The sequence below is a fragment of the Triturus cristatus genome, chromosome 2_2, assembly GCF_964204655.1.
Source record: "Triturus cristatus chromosome 2_2, aTriCri1.1, whole genome shotgun sequence".
Lineage (NCBI taxonomy): Eukaryota > Metazoa > Chordata > Amphibia > Caudata > Salamandridae > Triturus > Triturus cristatus.
The window spans coordinates 54,341,307-54,364,818 of record NC_140582.1 but is presented as its reverse complement, the minus strand read 5'-3'; the positions used below and the strand labels follow the sequence as shown (position 1 = coordinate 54,364,818).

Sequence of the window (23,512 nt, the reverse complement as noted above, 5' to 3'; positions counted from 1 at the left end):
ATCCTGCCCCTCGCCCAGGCGGGAAACACACAAAGGGGAGTGGGTGTAGCCACCCTTTCCCGCCTCTACTCTGATTGGTAGGCTCTATTTGGGACCATCCCCTAATCTTGGGGATATATGTGAATAACTTTGCCCCAGAGCCTCAGATTTGTCCAGAACTTCACAGAACTGACCTTCGACAAGCTGCTGCCCAGCTGACTGAAGAAATCTCCCTTGGGATAAAGGAGTTATCCCCCTGCTTGGCAGGCACCTAAAAGACTGCAAGATACCCGGTTGGAACTTTGCTGCTCTCACGAACTTCGACGCCTTCCATCAACCTTGAGGTGGGTCTCCAGTGCATCCCAGAGTCCTGTGAGCGTGCCCAGCAAGCCTGAGCACCGTGGACCACGTGGGTGCCGAGATCCCTGCATACCCCGAGACCCCGGCCACTTCTTGCATAGCATACGACCCCGACCAGTGGGGAAGTTGTGCTTTGGCCCATTTCTGAGCCAACCTTCAAGCAGTATCCGTGCCAAAGTTCAGCTCCCTAGCCCGCTCCGGTGGCCCGTGGGAGCCCTTTTACGCACTCCATTTTGCTGCCCTCCGCGGTCCCTTGTCTCTCGACTTGTGGGCCCTGACGGAGGAAAACCTATCTTTCCAAGAGTTCCTCTGGTTGCTCCAGGCCTGCTCTGCGCTCCCTGCCAAGGTGAGCACCCTCAGACCTTGTGGGTCTGCACCAGCAGCTGCTTTGTACCTCTTGCGTGGGTTGCGGTTGCCAATGCTTAGTGGATCCAATCGGGACACTAACACCGCAGCGACCCTCAGCCGACGTGGGACAGTCGCCCTCCAGAAGCTGGCCTTCCTTGAAGCCTCCCGGAGCCCGTGACTGCAGAGCCCAGCTGTACCCTCTACACCTGAAGCACCCGACATCCACGAGCTCCTTCCTGTGAGCTCCCTGTTCACTGTGCTGTGACCCAGACTCTGTCCCCTCTGCTTTCAGGTTCATCTTTATCTTCTCTTCAACTTTAATCTTCACGACTTCAACGACGCTTTCAGCTAGCAGCAGTTTGGACTACTTTTCCATAGAAAATCAGCCCGCGACCCGACACCAGAATCGACCTATGCACCCGGCTTCCATGGGGCAGGTAACAGTGGTACTTCGGTACTCCAGTGGTGGTGGGCTCTCCAAAGCCTTAAGTCTCAAGCCTTAACTTTGTACTGTTGCTAGAAGTGTCCTTAAACTTTAAATATTCAACCGCGACATTCTCCATAGGCTAACATTGCGATCCCGATAGCAGCTCTTTGCACTGCACGCGTCTCCCATGGGTCCCCTTCCTCTTAACTGTGGGTGGATTCTGAAGGGGCAAGCGATACTGAATGCCCTAGGCATTGCCTGTAGAATTGTCGTGGTTCTTATACCACTATTTTAGTATATGGTTTGGTCCCCCCCTGGGGCCCATTGATTTCTGTGCTATTTATTGTGTTTAGAAATGCTTGTTTGAATTGTAACTTTGCCACTAGCCACATAAAGTGACTGTGGGATTCTGTCTAGAATAAATACATATATTTTATATATATACCTGTGTGGGCTACTCTTTCATTTGGTTATTCAAGAGGTTATTATGGTAACACAATAAGCTTAACACTCCTTCAAGACTTAGCCTGAAGGCTGCTCTCCACAGCTACCACAAGGATAGCTTTCTTTAAAGGTTGTCTTAAACCTATCATCAATAAGAGTCGAATTGGACTGGTGCAAGGTGTCCCTATAACTAGGAACAGCATATGCCAGGCAAATTTCTCACAAAAACACAATACAGAGATTGCCGAACTGTTGGATACACATCACCTGGATGTGGCCTTTGTTACGGAGACATGGGCTGATGGAGCATCAGACCCAGATATTGCTTTAGCACTACCACCAGGCTACACTGCCACCAGAGCTGATAGAATAGGGAGAAGGGGGGGAGGGCTTGCCATCCTATGTAGAGAGGAGCTGCATGTCCACAGCTCGATTGTGGGTAACTCCTCTGATTGTGAAATGCTTCTATTTCAAATAACACTTTCAAAGAACTATACTTTCGCAGGCCTTTTACTGTACAGACCTCCCAAGGCGAGGGCCCCTCTGCTATCAATCTTAAGCCCAATTCTAGAATCAAGTCTGCAAGGATCAGACTTCACAATCCTAGGGGATTTTAATTATCATCTTGAAAAAGTAACGGACATCAATACTGCCGAATTGCTTGATGCAATGTCTGGACTCTCCCTGGACCAGATCGTTAATCAAGGCACTCATGTGGCAGGACACACACTGGATGGGATTTTCTCCTCCAACTCTAACCTTAAAATTACAGAGCTATTACCCGTTACATGGTCAGATCATAAAGCCATCTTTTTTTCTATCACCGTCAGTCAGGTACAGCTTGGATTATCCAAAGGCCAGAGGTCAGTTATATACCAAGACTGGGCAAACATTGACACACAGATGCTACAGGAGGCACTCATTAGGACCAGACCTGAATCAGTGCCCGACAGTAATCAGCTAGCCGACAGGATCTCCTCTTGGATAAAGACAGCGGTAAAATTGGCAGTCCCTACTAAATGCTTTGTTACAAAACGGAAAAAGCCATCAGAACCTTGGTTCTCTGGAAAACTCAGGGCACAGAAGCAAACATGTAGGAGGGCTGAGAGAAAATGAAGAACTAACTACGATCTAAACTTAAAAAATGACTATGTTCTAACACTAACTGACTACAAAAATCTTGTGATCAGGGAAAAGTCTAATTATTTTACAAGCAAAATCAAAGAGACGATGAACTCCAGTAAGGAACTCTTCGCGACAATCAAAAAACTAGCAGGTCCCTCATCCAGGAATCAACTGGAAGGCAGCGCTGAGTTCTGCAACAACTTAGGAAAATTCTTTGTGGACAAAGTTGCCAAAGTGTTTGAACTATTCAAAACGAACCACTCCATTACAAGTTCAGATAACGGTCCCAACCCAGAACTAGATACATCAAATCCCAAAATAGGCTTCCGTTTCACGGTCCCTACAATAGAACAGATATACCAGGTGGTAAAAACCATCAGATCCGGCAACCCAACGGATCCTTGCCCGCCAAAAATAATGCACTTATTTCCAGAGATACTCAGTGAGCAGCTACATGGCCTGTTCTCGCAAATAATCCATTCAGGAGTTTTTCCGGATGCCTGGAAAACGCAGCAGTCAACCCATTACTAAAAAAAAGTACCCTGGACCCTAAAGACCTCAGCAGCTATAGGCCAATCTCCAGAATACCTTTCCCAGCAAAGGTATTGGAGAAGTTGATTAACCAACAACTGAAGGATCTCATAGTTTCCAGAAATTACCTGGATAACTCACAATATGGTTTCAGAGAACAGCACGGTACCGAGACAGCATTGGTTATGGCAGCGGAAGGTCTCAGGAATGCTCTAGACGCAGGAGGGAAGGCCGCCTTGATCTTGTTAGATCTATCGGCGGCTTTCGACACCGTGAACCACGATATCCTCCTGGCACGCCTGGATGAACTAGGGATTCAAGATTCTGCTCGCCAGTTGATGGCGTCCTTTCTGAGAGACAGATCTTTCACAGTCACCTTGGGAGAACACGCTCCCAACCCTTTCATGACACCATGTGGGGTACCTCAGGGCTCGGCACTAAGCCCTACTCTCTTTAACATTTACGTTGCTCCTTTAGCCTCAGTCATTAGAAACTACGGCTTCACACCAGTCTCATATGCAGATGACACTCAAATAGTGGTATCAGTATCTGGCGATATAGAGGAATCAGTAGATCGCTTTAGGAACTGCATGACTCAAGTTAATCATGGGATGCGATGCAACTGCTTAAAGTTAAACGGTGAAAAAACCGAGATCATGCTGCTAGGTACTATGGCCGATCTCTGGTCCCCCGACTGGTGACCTGACACTCTGGGCGACTGCCCTCGCCCAGTGGGGAAAGTCAAAAATCTCGGATTCATCTTCGATGATAAACTGACTTTTAATGCCCAGACAAATAAGGTGTCATCCTCTATGTGGCATACTTTGAAATTGATCAGAAGAATATGCCCATTTATTCCTCTGGACTCACGGAAAACGGTTGTTACAGCACTTGCCTTGTCTATACTGGATTATGGCAATGCCTTATACACAGGCATCCAAACTTACTAAACTGCAACGCCTCCAGAACGCGGCAGCAAGATTGGTGCTGGACATCCCTAGATTTGAATCAGTCTCTAATAAGTTAAAGGACTTACATTGGCTTCCCGTGGACAAAAGGATACAATTTAAATCCTTGTGCCTGGCTTATAAGGCACTCCATGGCTCAGGATCACATTTCCTGAGAACTCAATTCCAATGGTATGTCCCAGGCAGAAGTCTCAGATCCTCCAACTCCAAACTCGTCCAAGTACCCAAATTCAGGCAGAACAGATGGGGAGGAAGAAGTTTTCTGCTGAGGACAACCAAGCTATGGAACCTTCTACCCATTAACATAAAAAACAGCCCTACACTCTTCGCCTTTAGAAAGGCTATCAAGACATGGCTATACCCCTGCTAATCTTCCTCGCAGAATCTCCTTGCATCCAACTTTAGCACCAAGACGCCTTCGGGCATTCGTGCGCTCTATAAATATAAAAATCAAATCAAATCATGAGGCGCAGGGTCAAGACTGATTTGCATATGGCTGGGCCCAAACTGGGGTGGCATGTTGAGGAAACGAACAATGGATTTAACCCAGATCTCTTGATGGGGGGGGGGGGAATGTTTGATTTACTCTGTATTCCATCCATCATCTGTGTGTCTTTTAATACACATTGCACAGCAGGTTGCAGAATATGCACTATGGGGCAATTCCTTTGAAACAAGTGTATGCCACAAGCTGTATTATGTGGTTGTGGGGCTGCCCAGTGGCGGCAGAATGGTAGCCCATGTGAATGAGGTTTATGCAGTCTGCTGCATTACGTCTTGTAGTTTTGATTCAAGAGCAATGGAGCAGCTTCCCATATGAACTGGCTTTATACGACCAGCTGTATCATGTTTGTAGCAACCTCCCCAGCCCAGGAGCATAAAAATTAATAGGCCACACACCGAGCTCTGTAACAACGTCTTTATTCTTCAACTTACGACTACACTCTGAATGCATTACATCATAACCTTTTATAACTACACCTTATTACCTCCCAGCAGATGATCTAATTCTCATTTAGAGTCTACCCAGAACTTCGAGGAGCTCTCATTGGTCTGCCAGATCAGGCGGAATGATGTAGTTGCGTTGCACCTTGCTTATGCACCAATGATATTGGCTAAGATGTGTGATCTGGGCATTAAGGCGGAGTCACCTTGGTTGTGCTCTCAGGAGCGAATGTATGAGGTTACAACGCAAACATTTACAACGCATGCCTTTACAACGCAGTTTTTACATCACAACATCCATTACAATGCATGATTTTACAACGCATGCCATCACCACGCATTTTCAGAAACTATATTTAAAACGCATCTCACTACAACACATACCATTACAACGCATATTACTTTTAGGGCAACAGTAGGGCAAGTGTTGGATAGTGTAGGGGTAAAAATTACTATTCCCACTCCAGTGAGTGCAACAGTAGGGTAAGTGTTGGATAGTGTAGGGTTAAAAATTACTATTCCCCATTACTTACCTTATAATGCGTTGTAATGGCATGCGTTGTAGGGACATGTGTTGCAATGACATGCGTTGTAGTGACATGCGTTGTAATAGCTGCGTTGGAATGGCATGCGATGTAAAGGATGTTGCGTTGTAATGACTGCGCTGTAAAGGTAGTGCATTGTAATGGCTGCGTTGTAAAGGTTGTTTCCACTCAAGAGCTGATGAACATTGAGGTAGGTGTTTAAAATGGGATGAGTCCCTTGTGATGGACTTTCCAGGACAATGCGCTGTCACCATATTTCCTTTGCATGTTACAACCCTCAAACAGTCGACAGCAGACAGGGCGTCTCATTCCCGCTTCTGTTTCTGTTTGATCAGTACTTAGTCCCCTCTATCGAAGACTGTTTTCTAGGCCTGTTGACGCTGATCTGCATATGTTTTCTTTTTGCACTTCTGAGAAGTATACATGACTTGAACCTTATCGGCACTCAGAAATCAATCTGATGTCCATTGTAGAAATTTGATTCTGATGGCCAGGGCCGGCTTTAGCACTAGTGAAGCCTGGTGTGACAATCATTTTTGGTGCCCCCATACCCTATGTCTCATTCATGCTTCTGTTTCTGTTTGATCAGTACCCAGTCCCCACTATCGAAGACTTTTTTCTAGGCCTGTTGACGCTGATCTGCATATGTTTTCTTTTTGCACTTCTGAGAAGTATACATGACTTGAACCTTCTCGGCACTCAGCGATCAATCTGATGTCCATTGTAGAAGTTTGATTCTGATAGCCAGGGCCGGCTTTAGCACTAGTGAAGCCTGGTGTGACAATCATTTTTGATGCCCCCATACCCTATGACCATATCCTCGAATTCGGTCACTACCTCTAGGCAAAAGTGCCCTTCATCTCTCCAATCATAAGATACTGCTCAACACAGCTCCACCAATGAGGTCAGCGCCCCCTCCAAAGTTCAGCACCCAGTGCGGCTGCACCAGTCGTACTGCCCTAAAGCTGTCCTTGCTGATTGCTCCCCCAAATAGCAAGGTGGCAGGACTCTCATCAGTTGTGGAATAAGTAGTTGATCAATAGGCTCAAAGGGCTACACACAAGGCTTGATTCATATTGATTCCCTCAATTGATGCTCCCTGGATTACCTTCTTGAGGGTGCCCATAAATTGTTCAACAACACCTCTGGCTTGGGCCTTTTGATGCTTGACAATGAGTTAAAAAAGAAACTCCTTGAATTCTTTGCTCTTGGAAGGCGGGCCACTATCAGACTTGAGATTAGTGGGGATGCCCCATGCTGCAAAAATGTAATCAAGCTGCTCAATGACTTTGTCGTGGGTTGTTGATGATAAGTCTTCCACCAAAGGAAAACAAAAGTATTCATCAATGACTAACATGAAATGATGTCCATTTCCTAGAGGCCGAAAGAATTGAACTGCAACTCTCTCCGGGGCTTGCGCAGAAATGTCAGACATTGTCAGAGTGGGCTGCGTCATCTTAGGGGATAAACAGCTACAAAGGTGGCATGATTTCAACTCTTTCTCAACTCGTTTATCTAGGCGAAGGAACCACACTCAGTCTGTTAGAGCTCTCTTGGTGACTACAACGCCACAATGTCTATCTTAGGCTAATTCAATGACTTGCTCTCTCAGGTATGATGATTCTCGAGCCTCTCAATATGATACCCTCTCGAGTGATGGAGAACTCATTCTGTACATTTTGTATCTTTTGGAATTCAACATCATCAGCAAAAGGTTACATTTTTTCTTCCAAGATTGTATCATAATGAGGTCTTTGAGGATGAGCATGTCTTTATCTGCTTTGGTAGCAGCTAAAATCTGTTCAATGGATAGAGCAGCTGGTGTGCTGAACTTCACAATGAAATTGATATTCTCTTTATTCACTTTGACTGTTGAGCTGTGGCGATGTAGCAGCACTCGTGAAAAGTAATCTGCAGGGTTTTGATATTCTACCGACTTGTGCACAATCACACATTGTGCTCTTGCAGTCGCATCCCCCACCTCTCGATGGGAGAAGGCATCTTGGCTTTTAGGTTTCCAATGATAGTGAGCCACGCCTGGTGGCCTTTAATGATATTGAAATGTTTCCTATATATAAATACATGAAAATGTTTGCAGGCTCACAGTACAGCCAGACTCTCCTTTTCCGTCTGAGAATAGGCATGTTCCGGTTCAGAGAGGCTTTACTGGCATAGGCCACAATGTGTCTCTGAGCATTTGAATGTCCATTGTCTTGAGCAAGAATGGCCCTCAGCCCCACTGGGCTTGTATCTACTATGATCTCAGTTCAGTTCAGATACCTGTATTTCGGCCACCTGGGCTATAAAAGTACATACAGGAATAAGAAGAAATAATAAATAGATAAAAAATACAGTTTGACAAAAAGCTTAGTCACATTACAAAAAACCAAAAAGAGTAGACTCCAGTAACAGCTATATAGCAAATATTAAAGAAGGTCAAAGTTAAAAGCAGTGCAATAATATATATGATGAAGTGCACAAGTGATATGGCAGAGTGGTGACAGAAAAACAGTGCAAACACCATCATACTACTGATGGATGGGGAAAGCCGTTCTCCTAAGTATCCACATAGCACCTCAGAACTTGGCAACAGAGATGGCAAATAAGGGGCGCCCATCCTCTCTAAGTATACAAAGAGCAATAAGGTGACTGTGTACTCCTAGCAAGCTGCAAATAGGGGCTATAGAAGTTCTACAGGGTCAAGCGTAAGCTGCTCATCTAAAAAATACAGGTGACGTGCTTTCCTCAAAGGAGTTGCAAGCCGGGTAGGCATATAACTCCCCATTAGCCAGTTTGGGAGTGAACACTCTCAATGATAGGGTGCCCACTCTAAACTGAAAGTATAACTTTCTGTCTAGTGTGATAGACACCTGGCCCCATAGCAACTCATACCCAAAGGAGAGCTTAAAATCAATGAACTCACTTGATAACTTGGAATAGACAGCTTTCTGGGATTCATTGCTCATTGTGATTGTCCAGTAGTGCTGTTTCAAAAAGACCTTGGACCTGAAGTTAGTTGTAGCCGGGTGCACCCACAACTTAGGCAACACAAGGGAATAATGCATCTCTTTGATTTAACAGAGCCAGGGGCCTTACAGAAATAGTCGGATTGTGTTACTTCTTGGAGGGCAAATACGGGGCACCTCTCCGCTCTTAGTATGTGAAGAGCAATGAGGTGACTGCGTACACCTTAACAACTTGCATATAGGAGCTACACAAGTTCTATAGGGTTAGGCGTAAGCTGCTCATGCAAAAAAGACACGTGACATGCTCACCTCAAAGAAGTTGCAAGCCGGGTAGGCAGCAACTCCTCCATTAGCCCGTTTGGAGGTGAACACTCTCAATGATAGGGTGCCCACTCTGAATTGAAATTATAACTTTCTGTCCAGTGTGACAGACACCTGGTCCCACAAAAACTCATACCCACAGGAGGGCCTAAAATCAATGATTTTACTTGATATCTTGGAATAGACATCTTTTCGGTATTCATTGCTCATTGCAATTGCCAAGTAGTGCTGTTTCAAAAAGACCTTGGACTGGAAGTTAGTTGTAACCGGGTGCACCCACAACTTAGGCAACTCAAGGAAATAAAGCATCTCTTTAATTTAAGGGAGTCCGGGAACCTTACTGATATGGTCAGCTTTCATTACTTCCTGAAGGGCAACAGGATAGTGGGCAGGTTTGGGAGTAGACCATAGATGCCTCCAATACAGTAATGGGTGCAGCCTGATTTTTATTGCCAACCCTCAAACACCCAGGTCCATGAGGAGTGGGTAAAGTGGAGAACTGAAAGGGAGAAAAGTTAGATTGCTCCAAAAGTTGTTTTTAACTCTAGCTAGTACCTCTGTAGTAGAAAACCCCAAGTTCAGCCCTGTTAAGGGCCAACCGCAATGCTTTTGTCTCGTAGATTTGCAATGTGGGTGTGATAGGTTTAACATGGGAAGTGCAATATTCTTTGAGTAATGCGCCAGTCACCTGCTTGCGTTTTATAGCCGCTTTGTTGACACAGAAAGTTCAAGTCATGCCTCCAGAGAACGTCACACCCATATAAGTGAAAGAGTACACCTTTTCAAGAGGGACTCCATGAGGACAATACTCCTTTCATGCAATTTGTATGGATTAAACAACATCAATTTGGTTTTGGAAGTGTTGATCTCCAAGTCGCGATCAAGGGAAAACTCGTTAAAGTGAGTCAAGAGTGTCTGGAGCCTGCTCAGGTTTTTTAAATCAAAAAAGTGTCATCCGCCAATAGGAGGATTGGAGTTTTGACTTTGGCCAATAAAGGGACATCCATATCGACGTGGGGCAGAAAATGCACTATGTCATTTATAAATAATGGAAACAGTGTGGGCACCAATACGCATTCCTGGTGGACTCCTTTAAGGACTGTTATCCTGCCAGTCAACTGGCCATGGTCACCCCACATAATTTTATACATAATTATGCTCATGTGGATGTGCTCGTAACAATAGGATGCCAGGGGGCATAGCCAAATTAGCAAGGGTCTTTGAAAGACCAAGCAGAGGGACTAAATCAACAAGCATTTTCAATGCAATCGGTTTCACCTTTGGGACCTTATATGTATTTAGCTATGCAGCACATTAGCCTGGGTGCTGAAACATCTACTGTTCTTTAACAGGAAGGGAAAGTAAGCACCAAACTGCGTGACACGTCAGGTATGGGAACACATGGAGAGAAATATTTCCTTGCAGATGTGTTTATGCACAAGGGTGCTATTGGAACGCTGAGACTCGTGCAGCTTCCCAGTAGGACTAGTTTTTTGGGGAATTTAAAATTTTAAAAAGGTATAGCTGCTCCAAGTAGAGAGGTAAATCTACTGAGTAAATTTTCAATGTTTTGAGAATCTGTCCCACTGAATACTTATTGCAAGTTTGTGGCATTAAAGTTAACCTTGTCCTCAAAGGCCTCTAACTCACCGTAGTAAGCAGCTACTGGTACAACACCACCCCCCGCTGCCATCATTGACAGCACTTGGCACGGCTGCACGCACTGAGACCTACATCGACAGACACATGAATCCAACTCACTAAACTTCAATTCACCCAGCCAGCCAGACACACAAGAAGTATAATAAAGGAAGACAGCTCTAAAGGCAATACTACATGCACGCCCACTGCAGTACATGAGGAAAGACAGATACACACACTCACACACAAAGACAACTCAAACAGCACTGCAAGTATTGATACTGAACGCTCCCAGAAAGTTATACTGGCACACACATATGAAAAGAGACACAGCGATACACATACCCGTTCACTTGAGGTGCGCACACACGCATTCTCACAAAATACATACACACTGGTCCTCCCAAAGGCACTCAGACACCAAAGACCAATGCACACAGCACTGCTTCCTATCTGAGCATAGAATCTGTGGCAAACATCTCGACCAATGCACACAGCAGGTGCACTACTTAGAGGGTGTGGTGCTGAACAGAGAGGGCGCATTTTACCATTGCCTTTACTGCACTTTGCCAGATAACGCCACTGAAAAAAAACAATGAAGTGTCTCCCTTCTTCAGCATACTTAAATAACATAAACAGAAAACCTCCAGCTGCCAGCAGGATAGTTAAATACAGTGTAGACATGCACACAAAGGGGGTGCCACCCGCACCCACCTTATGTGGAAACAGGTTGTTCTGCGAATGAGAGCAGTGGTGAATCAAGGCACGAGGTTAAATTAATAATTAACCAGTATTGCACTGTTATATCTTGAACCTTAAACATTTAATTTACAGTCTTATTTTTACGCACAAACACATACTCGTGCAGCTATATAGCCATTTATTTGTGCATAGTAAGCATGCTCTGGGTATTAATACATGTGTGAACACTGCCCATCCCTGGGGGAACGTGCATGGACGCCCTCCTTGCTAAAGCCATCTGGGTGGGGTCGCTGTATTGTGCTGCCTTCAGTGCGCACAGTTCTGCAGGTGCCTGGCAGATACGACATTGCAACAGACCGTGGACCAAAGGATTCTCACACGAAATAGCAGAATTAACACTATCATCACTTGAACTGACTGAAGAGCATAAGATGGTGAAAGACCAATCACGGTTACTTACGCCAAAAGAAGTTAAACAAGTGTTCTCCAAAGTGGGAGCCCTGGGCGTGTTCATCTTCTGATGCAGTAGAGCCAGGGCACGTTTTACTGCAGTGTCTCAACGCAGGTACTGCCACGAGGGAGGGAGAGTGAGGAGGGAGTCAGGCAGGATCAAACTAAAGCAGACGGTTGTGGGAAAGCTTAACGGCTGCACACTGTTCTATGTGTGCACCAGGGAGGTATATAGTGTCACCCTAGCAGAAGCCGCAGTCCGGAGCTCCAGTAGGGGCCGGCTGCGGCTCCGCTGATGTTAACGTTGAGCCTGCACTGGGCTCGCACTGCTTTGGCTGTGCAGGTCAGGTCCCGCAGGCTGAGAAGAGGAGCTCACTCTTACCCATTGCTGTCTTCGCCATGGTGAGCTGTGTGGTGCCGGAAGCTGGAGGAGGCGAGGGGTTCGGGTGCGGTAGTGGAGGTAGAGAGAGAGTCGTGTGACTAATTAAGGCACTAAACAGGAGCGTGGGGTGGGGGTGAGCTGAGACGACTCGGACTGCGGGAGGGGAGGGGGGAGCCACTGGAACAAAATAGTGTTGAAAGTAATGGGGCCAGTAGCCATGGAAGTATACAAATGAAGACATGGCTGTCAGGAGGAGGGACTAACAAGGCTAAAACCAATGAGAAGGCAGCATTTAGGACCTATGCCAATAAAAAAGATGGGCGGAGAGTGGGCAAAGCTTACACGGAGCTTCCACGCCATATTCGATTTTGCATGCCTCGCAAAAAGAGCAGCGCATGCACTGCAACACTAGGCTCGAGCTAAAAACGGATTCAAAATCAATCAATGCAATGTAAAGGTTGCCCTTGCAGATTACAACAGTCCTACAGTAGATAAACAAAAAACAAAAGACCTGGTCAATAGTAGAAACTTTCCTGCAGAACCTGCCTTGGAAGGAGCTGAGAATATCATTTTCAGCTATCCAATTTTGGATGTTTGCCAACACAGAGTGGCAGATGACATTTTGAACATAATCTACTAAACTGATATGTCTATTACTGCTTGGTTGTGATCTGTCACCTTTTCTAAATGACTAAATCTACAGCACCCTTTCAAGAGTTAGAGATGGCAAAAATGTAGAGGGGCCAGGCCTTTCATGTCGGATACAAATATATCAGCCGGTACGCTGTCAGGTCCGGCAACCCTACCCCTCGTGATGGCATTTAGAGATCGAGTAATATCTGAGATGTCAAACATTTGTGTAGACGGAGTAGAGGAGGATAAAGCCCACGTGGAGTCCGGAGCTTCGCATGAGTAGTCATGAGAGTACAATTTGTGGACGTAGTCACTCAGGCAGAGGGAGCATCATTCTTTGTGGGTACCAGTGCAGATGAAATGCCACCCCATGCAACCAGGAACCAGAATTTGGAAAAGTCCCTAGCTAATCACGCGTTGTTAAGAGCCCTTCACCTCTGATAATCCCAGTTCTTTTTAGCCTTGATAAGAGCCATCTCATAGGCCTTCCAGAACATGGGAATGTGTACTGTATTCTTTGTTTTCATGGCTTTAATTGAAGAGCGATTAACCTCATGACAATTCTTGTTAAACCACGAACCGTTTTTTGCTAGTACCGTTCCTTTTAGGTGCATCAGAAATGGTGAAATGAGCAAGAATGCACTGTAAGAAAGCCTTGTGGGTGAGCATCAGATGGGCTGGAGTACTGGTTAAGCCACCCTCTACCTGTACAAGACTGCTTTAAGATCATCACCTATAGCTGATAATATATCAGTGTGAGCAGTCACTAAATGCCATTTTAGGTGACATTTGTCAGATGACAGAGCAATATCCCTGGTATGAGAATTTAGATTGGGAACAAAGGGGAGGCTCTCGTAGAGAGTCTGCACAGACAAGGAGAGAGGGTCATGGTAGCTTTGTAGTCTTTCGAATACAACTATATATTTGACAAATGTCAACAGCCTTAAGTCAACTAAAGTATAGTCGATCCTGCTTGGGCCGTCAAGTTTGTTGTACATGTGTTCTCCTTATGAGTTGGATTTTGTCCCTTCCATTGAGGCCCTTAGCCCAAAATCTATGTTTAGTTCCTTTACTTGGAAGTCTACTTGAGACCATCTGTTAATAGTCAGGATATTCAAAGAGGAACTGCCCAAGCAGCGTCCTCATCTCTAGTGAACGTCAACAGTGTTGAAGGGATCAAATGTTATATATATTAAAATCACCCTCCACGATACAAAAATGTTGGTAGGAGCATTGTTCAAGAATACTTTCAAGCACTTTGAGGGAGTGTTAGACCTGGCATCCTTGGTGTGGTTTTCACTGACTTTTTGCCTCTACCTTCTGTGTTTTTGATGCTCTTCTAGATTTAGTTTTTGCTGGTTTAGATGCTTTGGGCACTTTGCCACTGCTGATCCGTGTCAAAATGCAAGTGCTCCCTGGGTAAATTTTTACTGTGATTGGGTATCCATGATTGGCATATTTGTCTTACCAGTAGGTCTCTAGTAAAGTGCACTGAGTGTGCCAGGGCTGGTAATTCAAATGTTACTAGTATGCTTGCAGCACTGATTTTGCCACCCACATGAGTAGCCCTAAAAAGAGGTCTCAGGCCTTAACCGCAGTGCCTGTGCGCAGTTTTTTAACAGCCATGTTGAACTGGCCAGTGTACCTACTTGCCAGGCCTTACCTTTCCCTTTTCTTACACATAGGACACCCCTATGGTAAGCCCAAAGTACCCCCCTGGGCAGGGTGCTGTGTATGTGAAAGGTAGGACATGTACTGGTGTGTGTAACATGTCCTGATAGTGAAATACTGCCAATTTCGTTTTTCACTATTGAAAGGCTATCTTGCCCATAGGACAGAATGGGGAATACTATGTAACAATTGTACAAGCATTTCTTCCCATAGGAGTACGATAAGAAATTAGAGTCTGGTATCCCTGAACTTAGAATTTAATAACACATCTTTTGGGAAGGATGGTTTTTAAATTCTGTGCATGAAAATAGCACTTTTAGAAAGTGGCTGTTTTCTTGTTCAACCTTACCGTGTGCCTCTGCCTGTTTGTGGATTGACTGCCTGGCTTGAGAGTGACAGGGGCTGGGGTGGCTTCAGGCGTCTGTCTGAGTCAGCACTAGGCTGAATAGGCCAATCTGCATTTGGAGTGGTGGGAGGAGTAGCACCTGGGACTGAATAGGGCTGTGCCTGCCTTCCACAATGTTTGTTTCACCCCCTGCGGTGTGTCTGATGACCCTGGCCCACACTTACAAAGGAAGAAGTTGTGCACTCGCAGAGTGCACCCAGAACTGGTTTGGACTGGGCCCAGGACCCCTTACACCTAGAGAACAAAGACGTTATGGGGTATAAATATGAGAGCTAAAACCCCTGACCTTTGGATCATTCCTGGAATTCAAGAGGAACCTTTGCAGACGAGAAGAGCTGGAGAAACTGAAGAGGACTGCCCTTGCTGTGTGCTCTGGGGCTAACCTGCAGTTGCTATCCTGCCAAGGAAAGGAGAAGGACTTTGCTGTGTGCTGTGTATCTTGCTTGAAGAAGATCTCCAAGTGCCTGAGGAGAGCTGGCCTCCTGTTTTGAAGTCCCAGGATCAAAAGGACTTCACCCCCCGCTCCCCTCAACTCTGTTGTGTGAGTTCTGACCTGCCTGGAGTGCCTGACTCAGTTGTAGGGCCTCTGGAGGTTGTTCCTGCAGTGTTGGGAGCTGGAAGAAGATGAAGCATGAAAAGAACTGCAAAACCCAACGCATCGCTCTTCTTGTGGCACGTTTTTCTCCAGCACATCTCGACAGCACAAGAAGATTTTCATCCCATTGCCGTGCGGCTGCGAAGATTTTCGCAGCACCTGTCACCACTGCAAGAACTGACACATCGAGGGATCGCGGCCGATGAGTACCGATGCTGTGTCGCATAATGCCACCGCATCGATCGCTGTCGCATCCCAAACATCCACACATCGTACCTTTGTGAGACGGTTTCCCGACACATCACCTGCAAACCGTCACCGGCACGAAGACTCGACGCATCGCTCCCCCTACAGACCAGACTCGATGCAACCCATCCACTGCTTGCAGCGGGGCTGTCGCATCGCCTCCTCGGGGTCTAAGGAGTGTCGCATCTCTTTTCCGACGCTGCAGCTGTTTGGCTTGGGAACTTTTGTCGCATCTACAGGTACTTTGGTGAAAAGTCACGCATCCATTGATTTCTATGGTACAAGTTCTTGAACTCATTTTAAAGTCATATTTTTAAACTGTGTATGTTCGATTTTTGTCGTTCTGACCATGTGTAGTTCAGATAAAGATACTTTATTTTTCTAAACTGGTGTGGTGTCCATTTGTGGTGTTTTCACTGTGTTACTGTGAGTGTTGGTACTAATACTTTATAAATTGCCTTTGGGATAAGCCTGTCTGCTCGTCCCAAGCTACTACTGGGGTGAGCAGGGGTTATCTAAAGTGTGTATCCCCCTTACCCTGACTAGAAGCAAGGGTCCCTATTTGGTCAAAGGTACATACCTCTGCCAACTAGAGACCTCCATTTCTAACAGGGAGCAAGATGTCACACCTCTTCTAAACCCTCCTACATAGACATTAAAGATAGTAATTCCAGACTTAGGTCCAATATAAAGTTGGATACCCAAAATGTCCAGGAAATCAATTTTAGGTTGGTGAATTTGATAGTTGAGCGAGGCTCTAATCCACTGACATGGGATTTCTGGGATGAAAAAATTAAGATAACCCGACCTGTGGATTGAGTCCACAGACAAATGCTATTATTCATTTTAAGATGCTGTAGCCAAGTAAAATTGATGTAGGCGTGCACTACGATAACTTGCCACCCAAATGTTAACAGGGGCAAGCAAACTCCTGGGATTGCAGCACAGTTTGCATTATACAATGAACATCAGATGTTCAGACACAACAACAGATAGCCTATGTGTGGTATCTAGTTTGCACAAGTGAATGGGAATGTTCCATTTGGCGTTCAGGTCTTTCTATTTTACTGCTCAGATCAGAACATCGCGATACCATAGGGGATGATGAACGGACCGTTTGAGCAAATCACACACTCACCCCAAGTCAACGGATCTGGGTTTAATCCATCATCATTCTTTAGCTGACTCCACCACCCCAGTTCAGACATGGCCATATGCAAATCAGTCTGACCCTGTGCCTCATGGGAACAGTCCAGTTCGAACTGCCAAGCCATGTCTTCCCTGGACCAGAAACAAGCATCCTGGGACCGGTTTCGGGTTCATAACCCTCATCAGCCAGGTTATCTTGAATCTAGTGGCAAAGTGAGCAAGGGACCTACGTCTGGGCATACCCTGCCAACTTAGGGCGAACAAAGCGATACCAAAGGGGATAATGGACGGAGCGTTTGAGCAAATCAAACACTCACCCCCAGTCAACTGATCTGGGGTTAATCCATCATCATTCTTTAGTAGCTGACTCCACCACCCCAGTTCAGACATGGCCATATGCAAATCAGTCTGACCCTGTGCCTCCTGGGAACAGTCCAGCCCGAACTGCCAAGCCATGTCTTCCCTGGACCGGAAACAAGCATCCTGGGACCAGTTTCAGGTTCATAACCCTCATCAGCCAGGCTGTCTTGAATCCAGTGGCAAAGCGAGCAAGGGACCCACGTCTGGCCATACCCTGCCAACTTAGGGCGAACAAAGCGATACCAAAGTGGATGATGGACGGAGCGTTTGAGCAAATCAAACACTCACCCCCAGTCAACTGATCTGGGTTTAATCCATCATCATTCTTTAGCTCACTCCACCACCCCAGTTCAGACATGGCCATATGCAAATCAGTCTGACCCTGTGCCTCGTGGGAACAGTCCAGCCCGAACTGCCAAGCCATGTCTTCCCTGGACAGGAAACAAGCATCCTGGGACCGGTTTCGGGTTCAAAACACTCATCAAAATGGAACCGCATGGTAAACAAAAAAACGATGGATTTAGGCCCAGATCCAGTACTGGGGTGAATGTATGACATTGTTCTGCATTGTGTCCATCAACTGTTGTTTTTGCACAGATCAGAACATCAGCACATTTGAAATTCACAAACACTTTGCGGATCTCTCCCTGAGCACGGTGGGAGTGGCTTAAACTCATGTCGGGGCACTGGGCAGCTTGAAGTTGTAATGCTTTCAGATGCTTTCAGTTGCTATCCTCGGGAACAAGGGACACATCACAGATTAGAATCTCAAAGAGGGAGGACTTCGAGTCCCATAGGATACGGAGACTTTCCTGTTCAGTGAATGAGGACAATCACACCTTTGGACAGCACAAATGGCCACACGTTTTGGTTTTGTAGAGAGGAAAAAAAAACATTGGCGGTTCACCCCATAGGCGCCTAGCATGTTTTTCTGACACCTGGCTGCTCAAGCACAGATTACTGTGGTTTTTGGAAGATGTAGAGCCAATGGTGAGGTCCTTGGATCACGCAATAGCAGCAGTGCTTAATTTGAGCCGGTGGTTTCAGGTTCTCAGCACCGGCACCTAATTGCCAGCACCAGGGCTTATGACAGTCTGCCACATGGTGGCGCTGTCTGGCTAATTTAAGTATTAACACAACAACAGCTGTGTGTGATGGTTAGTAGCTGTGTTTGTACTGTCATTGCCAGCTGGCAGGGGCAATGTGTGATGTAAGCTGCAGTGGCCTCCTGGACTGAGCCCCCGGCACTTATTGGTTTACAAATTAAGCCAGACTCATGCCTACTCTTCCAGGCACCATTCCTAAGGGCAGCGTTTGAAAAACCATGCCCTTGATTATTGACTTACTAAAAAGCATGTTCTCAGCATGCTGAGTAGTAAACCAACTCCTGCAGATCACAGCAACAGCAGACCTCGAGACTGAACCCGGCTCTGTGGAAGAGTTCAAACGTTTCCGGCCCCTGACTTAATCCTTTCTGTTGCAGGATTCAAAGGGCATCCACTTAGAATCAAGATAAACTTGATATCTTTCACGTGCCCAGTCTAGATCTTTCGACGGTTGGGGTATTTGAGATCAAGGTAAACGATCCTCTCAAGGTTGTACAGCACTACAAAGGTTGAAGAGAGACAATAATGTCCAAAGGCATATTCCTTTAGCTGTAGTCCTGACCCATGGGAACAAAGATTCTGTCACAGTGTCTGTCCCTTTTTACTTGTTCATTGCTGGCTGGCATCCCTTCATATTACCCGGAAGCTGTTCAGCTGAGTTGAGCCGAGAAACGAGCAACCCCCTGCTCAGATAAGAGCCATCTAAATGCTAAGCTGAAACGTGGGTTGTTTTTGAGACCATCTTGCTCATTCCTCTTTGATGTTTCAATGTCAATCCAAAAAATCCAGTATTTGTAAAGCGCGAACAGCTAACCGAAGGCATCCCGGCCCTGGGGGCCATCAGGAAGATTAAGCAATTATTGCCCCGAGTCACATGGTGCTGGGCTGACCTGCCGCCGGTGCCGGGGGTCGAACCGTGACCCCCAAATCCAGCATCAGTCGCCCTGGCCTCTGTGCCACACCTCTTCCCTGTTCAATGTTCTTGTACTCTCATAATTCATGCTGGTATGTTCCAGAAGTAGTCACGAGGCTGATATCTACTCGTGCTACTTGTTTCAGCATGAGAAAGGATGTCATAGTCAAATTAAATGTAATCAATTGCCTTTTTTAATTATGTTCGGATATCGTGTGGTGTGCAAACATTATTGTGTAGTACAATATGATCGTTATACAGTTGTAGTTAAGTAGATAATTATGATAGTTTTGTTATATTGAATTTTGCATTTCTATTGGTTAAATTTGTGTTCCTTCACTGATTACACATTATTTCTCTCCTTTAAAAATCTGCAGGTCTACCACAGTGTTCTACTTCTAGAATTCCTTACACCCCAGCCTCTACACGATGTGCACCAGGTACGATAATAAGCTTTACTAGTCAAAAATCCAATATTCAATGAATGAGTAATAAACCTGTATTGCTGTTGCAATTTTACAGCGCGTTATATTCCTAAAAAGGCACTGAAGTGTTTTTGCAGACAGGTAAATTAATAGTCCGTGGGAGTGCTATGGTTGAAAGAGAGTGTTTCTGTAATGTGACCTATATGGGTAGTGTTTGAGTTTTTGCACGTAGACTGGAGTTGCACTCTAATTCCGCCTAGGGTTGGGGCTGAAACGAGAAGGAGCAATGCCAATGCTTATTTTGTGCATGTGTTTCCAGTGCTCTGCACACAATTCTTAACACAGGGACTTATTTATGAGGGCTTACCACATGATGGCGCTGTCAGACTATTTTTTAGCAGAGAATATAAGAAGATTGTTTACAAATTGTAAAATGTTTAGTAGTATGATAATTAATAGTTAGCATTTGTACTCACGTTTGGTAGCCTTGCTAGGGCTAGAGGGAGAAGCAAGCTGCAGTGGCTGCTTGAGAAATATTTGGGCCCCGTCATTTATATTTCAACAAATTAAGTAGTGAACAAAGGGTATTGAAAGCTGATCATTAAAGTAAGTGAACAGTTCATTAAATAATGTTTTCATCCTTTGTGAAATATGGCAAGTGTTTTTATGTGTCCTCGGGTGTGTAGCCGAGAATACACCCCCTTGTCAGTGCAAGTGTAAACATAGGTATTTGCAACTCCTTTAGGAAATGTATGAGATGTGCCACAGTCATGCACTCATGGAGAAGCGCATGATCTCAGTAGGGTTTGCACCTGTTAGATAAAAATGATGGCCATATTTACCAAATAATTACGCAGTGCAGCAAGCCACCTTGCTGCGCTGTGTGATAGGTAAAGGGCAGCAATACGTCGTGCTTACTCACAATAAATGGCGCATTCCTGTCATTTACCCACACTGACGCAAAATGTGTTGCTTAACACCAATGCAGGCATACTTGCACTGTGGTGCTAGGGTGCCTGTGTTGCAAGCAAGATTGTTTTTGTGCAGGAAGGGAAACAACCCCCTTAGGCATATTCACCTTTATAATATGTGTGCTGCAGAATGCAGCGCCCATAGAAAGAGGAAATAACAGGGAGAAATAAAGAAACTTCTCCTCGTTTTGACTCAACTGGGGAGGTGTAGCATTTAGATGAATTCCCAGGTTTACCAATAATGGTAAATCTAGGAATGCACCAAAATCCATGAGTGGATGAGAGGGAACACCCATGCTCCACCCATGGAATGCCTCCCTGGGGCCGAGAAACGCAACACAGCAATTTGTACAGCGCTGCGCTACTCTGATTTAACAAGCCTCAGAAGACCATGCAAGGTGGCCTTGCGTGGCTTGATAAGTGAAACTTAAGAGATGCATCACTCTTGCACAAAGTGGGGTGCCGCAAGAGTGACACTACTATCTAAATTGTGTGTGAACCTGCCATCTCAGAAGTTTATGCTTTCATCTATTAAAGTAAAAACTTGCAATTCCCACAGAAGTGGCAGATGAAAAACTCATGTGCCGGGTATGCCTAGACGTGGGTCCCGGGCTCACTGTGCCACTGGATTCAAGCTAGGCTGGCTGATATGGGGTGATGCCCCGAAACCGGTCCCAGGTGCTTGTTTCCGGTCCAGGGAGGGCATGACTTGGCAGTTCGGGCTGGACTGTCTGGACTGTTCACATGAGCCACAGTGTCAAGCCTGATTTGCATATGGCTGGGTCCAAACTGGGGTAGCATGGTGAGCAAAAGAACATTGGATTTAACCTAGATCTCTTGACTGGGGGTGAATGTTTAATTTTCTCTACATTCCTTCCATCATCTGTTTGTCTTGTTTTCTTGCCCTAAGTACGCTGGGTATGCCCAGACATGGGTCCCGGGCTCACTGTGTCACTAGATTCAAGCTAGCCTGGTTTATTAGGGTTGATGCCCCGAAACCGGTCCCAGGATGCTTGTTTCCAGTCCAGGGAGGAAGTGGATTGGCAGTTCGGGCTGGACTATTCCCATGAGGCCCAGGGTCAAGACTGCAAACTGTGGTGGCATGGTGAGCAAAAGAATGATGGATTTAACTCAGATCTCTTGACTGGGTGTGAATGTTTGACTTGCTCTGTATTCCGTCCATCATCTCTGTGTCTTCTAATATACATTACACAGCAGGTTGCAGAAGACGCACTATGGGGAGAGGGCAACTCATTTGAAAGAAGAGTATGCCACAAGCTGTATTATGTGGTTGTGGGGCTGCCCATTGGCGGCAGAATAGCAGGCCATGTGAATGGGGTTCATGCCGTCTGTTGCATTATTTCTTGAAGTTTTGAGTCAAGAGCAATGGAGCAGCTTCCCATATGAACTGGCTTTATATGCGCAGCTGTATCATATTCGTAGCAACCTTCCCAGCCCAGCCCAGGAGCATAAAAATTAATAGGCCACACACCGAGCTCTGTAACAACGTCTGTATTCTTCAACATACGACTACGCTCTGAATGCATTATGTCATAACCTTTTTTAACCACACATTAATACCTCAGAGAAGATTACCTAATTCTCATTTAGAGTCCACCCAGAACTGCGAGGGTCCTAGTGTGTATTATATCAACAACACTAAATCTCCCTCTTCATTAAATAAAAATTACAAACAAAATGAGCATCCTATTTGCTCAATGAGTCTTTGAGGTGCTCTCACTGGTCTGCCATATCAGGCGGTATGATATATTTGAGTTGCACCTTGATTATGCACCAATGATAAAGGCTCAGATGTGTGATCTGGGCATTTAGGCAGAGTCACCTTGGTTGTGCTCTCAGGAGCTTATGAACTTTGAGGTATGTGTTTAAAATGGGATGATTCCTTACTCATGGACTTGACAGGTTGATGCGCTGTCACCATATTACCTTTGCATGTCACAACCCTCAAAGGGTCGACAGCAAACAGGTTGTCTGTTTTCTGCTTTCTTTTCTGTTTGACCAGAACCCAGTCCTCTCCTTCGAAGACTGTTTTCTGGGCGTGTCGGCGCTGTTCTGCATATGTTTGCTTTTTGCACTTCTGAGAAGTATACATGACAAGAACCATATCGGCAATTAGCGATCAGTCCGATGTCCATTGTGGAAGATTGATTCTGGTGATGGCTCCCCCAAGTAGCAAAGTGACAGGACTCTCATCAGTTGTGGAAAAAGGAGTTGATCAATATGCTCAAAGGGCTTGACACAAGGCTTGATTCATATTGATTCCCTCCATTGATGCTTCCTGGATTACCTTCTTGAGGGTGCATATAAATCGTTCAACAACACCTCTGGCTTTGGGCTTCTGACTCTTGACAATGACTCGAACAAGAAACCCCATGAATTCTTTGCTCTTGGAAGGTGGGCCATTATCAGACTTAAGAATAGTGGTGGTGTCCCATGAGGCAAAAATGTCATCAAGTTGCTCAATGACTTTGCCATGGGTTGTCGATGATAAGTCTTCCACCAAAGGAAAACACGAGTATTCATCCATGACTAACATGAGATGATGCTCATTTCCTGGAGGGCCAAAGAAATCAACTGCAAATCTCTTCTTGGCATGCACAGTAAGGTCGGACATTGTCAGAGGATGCTGCGTCACCCTGGGGTATAAACAGTTACAAAGATGGTATGATGTCAGCTCTTTCTCAACTCGTTTATCTAGGTGAAGGAACAACACAGTCTGTTCTCTTGGTGGCTACAACGCCACAATGTCTATCTTTGGCTAATTCAATCACTTGCTGTCTCAGGCTCTAAGGTATGATGATTCTCGAACTTCTCACCTCTCACTATGATACCATCTTGATTGATGGATAACTCATCCTGTACATTTTGGAACTTTTGGAACT

The 23,512-nt window shown here is 45.6% G+C and overlaps 1 protein-coding gene across 2 annotated transcripts in view; it reads left to right on the top strand.

Moving 5' to 3' along the window:
- Nucleotides 1-23,512, top strand: part of LOC146861821 (uncharacterized) — a 1,143,841-nt gene that overhangs the window by 906,046 nt on the left and 214,283 nt on the right. For both annotated transcript variants that reach the window (XM_085643198.1, XM_085643199.1), the window contains exon 15: nt 19,591-19,653. In XM_085643198.1, coding sequence (XP_085499324.1) covers nt 19,591-19,653 — 63 coding nt within the window. The remainder of the gene's footprint in view (nt 1-19,590; nt 19,654-23,512) is intronic.